The 4,590-nt window shown below is 31.9% G+C and overlaps 1 protein-coding gene across 2 annotated transcripts; it reads right to left on the bottom strand.

The window, feature by feature from the left end:
* Window positions 1-2,077: 2,077 nt before the first annotated feature.
* LOC120123855 (heavy metal-associated isoprenylated plant protein 6-like) lies at window positions 2,078-4,048 on the bottom strand. 2 transcript variants are annotated; one of them, XM_039142668.1, is made up of 7 exons: window positions 3,876-4,048; window positions 3,607-3,760; window positions 3,139-3,362; window positions 2,873-2,951; window positions 2,553-2,746; window positions 2,443-2,495; window positions 2,078-2,406 (listed from the first exon to the last, which is right to left on the bottom strand). In XM_039142668.1, exons 1-7 carry the CDS (start codon window positions 4,026-4,028, stop codon window positions 2,127-2,129), a joined length of 1,137 nt encoding a protein of 378 aa, XP_038998599.1. In that variant the 5' UTR covers window positions 4,029-4,048; the 3' UTR covers window positions 2,078-2,126. The 2 variants fall into 2 exon arrangements, with proteins under 2 accessions (XP_038998599.1, XP_038998604.1); XM_039142673.1 differs by having other exon boundaries at window positions 2,078-2,746; window positions 3,871-3,945.
* Window positions 4,049-4,590: the final 542 nt, after the last annotated feature.

Raw genomic sequence — 4,590 nt, 5'->3', positions numbered from 1 at the left:
TTTCGTTAAAAAATTAACTGACGTCTGAGTTGGAAATTAACATACTGACTAAGATATGATAGTCGTTTGAGATTATGATATCATATTTTATCACTATATCTCAATTAACAAGTTAACGTCTAGCTTAAACTCTCGTTAATTTTTAACGGAAAATGACAAGTTTAAAATATAACGGATAGTCGAGTGACCATTTTGTAACTTTTAATAGTTGATGGACTCAACAAAACAACTTCCTATAATCGGAGGGTCATTTTGTAACTTTTAATAGTCGTGAACTTAACAAAGTAGTATCATATAATCATGAGACCATTTGTGTACCTTAACCTAATAAATTTTTGATTGATTTAGTGTTAGTTTCATAATTGTAGAATATTTAAGTATAATTATAAATATATATATTTTAGAGATTCAACGTAAGATTAAGGCATATTTATAAGTAAATGTATTATCATTATGGTTGATGATCAATAAGAGAAATAATGGATAAAGATATTTTTTTTCTCGTGAAAAGCCATTAGAAGAATTATTAGTGTGAGAGTGATTAGGTGACTGAAAAAAAAAGTATCTTCGAGAAAATCCAAGAGATAAAAAAGAGACAAGAAAGAGAAGAAGACAAAGATCCTTATCAAAAGGGATTCAGTTCTTTTTATGTCTTCTGTTTTCATTATTTTTATTGTCACATCACAACGGATAGAAAGAAGGTTTTCTAAAAAAAACTATTGATGAACTATTCCAAGTCATCGTTCAATGTACTTGTATAATTCTTCTATCTTTTACCTGGATTAATTATCTAATGATTAATTAATTAGACGATTATCAGTTATTGTACCTCAATTATTTATCTCGTACGGATCTTTTTAGATCTCCTTAGGAATAAATGAGTCATCACATCTATAGACTATAGGTGGTTCACCTACTCTAATTAGGTAACATAGTTACAGTCGGTTAGAGGTTGATTGTTAGTTAGTATCTAAGTCCTCTACCACCGTAGGGAGGTAGAGGGAGATTGAATGGTGAAGGATTTAGAAATATATAGATGTTTTTCTCGAGTTTTTTTTAATTTAATGTATAATTAAAATCGTTATAAAATTAAAAATTTTTACGCTATATAATTAATTGGATTAACACTTATATATATATATAGATTATCAAGTTTTAACGTGTAATTAAAATCGTATTAGTCATAGTGGAAATATGTTGTAAATTTACAGAAATTTATAATTATTTTTCAAAAAGAAGTGGATGAGCCGATATTAGTTCTATCAAATATAGTAATACTAAAAGATAAGATTGCTAGTGGCTAGTTCCTCGTCTTGAAGATTGAAACCTCCGTTAGGACCACTCACCATTGAATCCTTGCACTTCTTGACAAAACCTAACTACTCATCCGCAATATCAAAATTCCCCTTTTATTATTTATATTTTCAACTCTCTTTTCCTTCATTTATTAAAATTTTAAATATTTAAATGAGCTGACTATTTTTATCTTAATTTAATTTTATAATTATTAATAATATTCAATTACTTAATTAATTATTTTTAATTAAATATTTTAAAAAATTATGATATAATATTTTTTAATGTTATGATATAATATATTCTTTTTAATTCAACCTATCTCATTCTTCGTATTATAATTTTAATCATAAATATTATTTAAAAGATTATTTTATTAATTAAGAGGTTTTTAATTCGAGATCTGTAAAAAAATCATTGTTGAGAGATTTACCTATTAAAATTAAATATACGACATAAATCATTTAAATTAATAAAGACCAAGCTCTAAAATTTAAAATCACGATGACAATAAAAAAATTCTTCATACATAAAGTGTTTTTTTCATTAATTCAAATAATAAAATTAGACAGCGAACGAACAAAAAAAGCAACCACCGGCCATCCTTACTCCAACAACTAACCATCTCTTAGCCATGCCGGTCGGCTCTAAGAAGGCGGTTCATCCCTATAAGGTCTACTCTATAATCTGCGGTTTATATGGTTCATTTTCATGAGCTCCCTATTTACTTTTCTCTCCTTGTATAGTTCTGATATTTACATTTGTTTTTGCCTTTTTAATTTTTGGAATCTAATTATCATTAGATCTTAATCATTCACCGTTAATCTTTCTTACATGACAGAGCAGGCGTTCGGATTTTCGTCGCTGAACACTTGAGGTGCATGTAGGGGATGACGTGGATCAATCGCATACCCTTGACTCAGATACCCAGGATGAGGAAGCATATACCCTGGATTCACGTATCTGTAATCATGATGATGATCCTGATACCCTTCAACTGCATAACCCGGATCTCCGTACACGTGTCCATTCGACCAGTACATTGGCTGTGGTTGATACTCGTATCCATGATACTCCATCTTGCTCACCTCCATCTTCGCTTCACCACCGTCACCTTTTTTCTTATTGTCTTCTTCCTTCTTCTCTCCGCCGGCTTCCTTTTTCTCTCCGACGTCTTCCTTCTTTTCTCCGCCGCCTTCCTTCTTATCGCCGCCTTCCTTTTCTCGACCACCTCCTTCCTTCTTCTCGCCGGCTACAACAGCTTCTTTTACTTTCTCTTTATTTTCAACACCAACGTCTTTCTTCTCACCGGCAACGTCTTTCGTAGGAGGAACCACGTCTACATTCCGTCTCAACTTTTGCTTAAGGTAAGGAACGAGATCTTTCGCGGCCATTGTGCCTTTCACGGTTACCAAATCTTTAACTCCATCCACGTCGACCGATTGAACTCCTGTTTTAATTAAAAAAAAAAAATCAGAATTTCATATGTTTAGTTAAACAAGATAAAGTTATGTTACGCTATCAATTTAATATCTAATAGTTATTTAATGAAAATAATCACAATTAATTAACTTACCATCAAGCTTCAAAATGATTTTGCGGATTTTATGAATGCAACCATCACAATGTGTTCTCATCTTCAAGACCACCGTACTCTGTAACCAAACAAAAACTAATCACGATTAATTATACGAAATTCAACAAATCAACATTGGTAATTTAAACTAGACTCCTCCTAATCGTTAATTAATCTAAATTTCAGATTTAACAACTCATCTTCCCCGTTTACTTCGCATGTCGAACATGCGCACGTTGGAATTTTTGTTTGTGTGGTAAAATTACCTCTTTAGGTGCCTTTTTTTCTTCTTTTTTCTCTTCAGGTTTCTTCTCAGCTTCGGGCTTTTTATCACCGCCGGCCGGGGCGGCATCCTTTTTAGGTTGTGGGGAAATGAGGTCAACTTTCTTCTTGGTTTTCTCAGCCAATCTCTCTCTGATTTTGGCGGGATCAATTTTGCCAATCACAGTCAGTTTGTTGGCTCTAGAATCTGTCTGTACATCTTCCACGCCTTCACCACCAACAACAACAACGATCCGTGTTAGGTAATTTTCGGTTAGATTTCCATTTACGCCAACGTTTGAAATTACTTTATTTTTTTTCTTCTAATTAAGGTTGAAAAGATAGCACCGAAGTCCAATTCTTATCCAATTTCCGGATCAAAATTTAACGAACAATCCAAAAGGAGCAGCCAAAGGGAATTTCCTTTGAAAATTTTCAAAACACAATTTAATATTTTAACTTCTATTAACTACCTTCAGAATGCTTAATCGAGCGTTTGATCTTCTTGGCACAGCCTTCACAATGCATATCAATCTTATAAACGGCGGTGATCACGCCGTCATCTTTCTTAGCGCCAGCGTCGGCGGCGGGCTTCTTCTCGGCTTCAGGTTTAGCTCCTTCCTTTTGCTTTTAAAACAAATAACAGAACAGTATAAGCACAAGCCAAAAAAAAAATCTTCGAAAGATCGAAAGGGAAAAACCAGAGAGACTGTCCAAGAAAAGAGATACCAACTAACCTCACCCATGGTTTGATTTTTATTAGGTTTAGCAAATTGTTTGCTTTTAGTTGGGAGATTGAGAGGGTCAGTAAAGTGTTGTTTGGAGATATGAAATGGAGGTAGAGAAGCGAATATATAGAGGAGAGAGGAGGATTATAGGGTATGTATGTATCCATGTATGTATGTATGTATATATGTATGTATGTATGTATGATGATATTATATATGGCGGCTTAGGAAGGAAATGCATATGATTATGGTGATTTTGATGTTAGGTTTGGCATAAAAGTGATGAGGTCATCAATCGTGGGCTTAAAGGCTTGTATTTTGGTTTTGCCGTCGTATTAGACTGAAAGGTGGTGAGAAACGACGGCTTCATGACCAATCGTAATTAACTTTTTGACTAATCATGACCTTTTATTTGAATGACTTAAGTACCCTCATTGATATCATATTTAATTGTTGAGTAAATTATTTCATATATTATAATATCCGTTTGTTTAGCTGTAATTGATTTTTAAAAAAATTAATTTTATAAAATCAATTTCAGAATACTAATTATATTGTTTGGATATTGTATTGTAAATTTTTTTATATTATTTAGTTAGTTTTCTTAAAAATAATTTACGAAATCTGTTTTTTGAAAAAATGTATATATTTTTCTTGTTATTTACATTTGAAATTTTTTAAGTTATTTTATAAAATTGTACTTTATAAAATTTTGAAATGAAATGTTTT

The sequence above is a fragment of the Hibiscus syriacus genome, unplaced genomic scaffold (genome assembly GCF_006381635.1).
Source record: "Hibiscus syriacus cultivar Baekdansim isolate YM2019G1 unplaced genomic scaffold, ASM638163v2 tig00001231_pilon, whole genome shotgun sequence".
Taxonomy (NCBI): Eukaryota; Viridiplantae; Streptophyta; class Magnoliopsida; order Malvales; family Malvaceae; genus Hibiscus; species Hibiscus syriacus.
The sequence above is the reverse complement of the archived record's forward strand: the minus strand, read 5'-3'. Positions and strand labels throughout refer to the sequence as shown.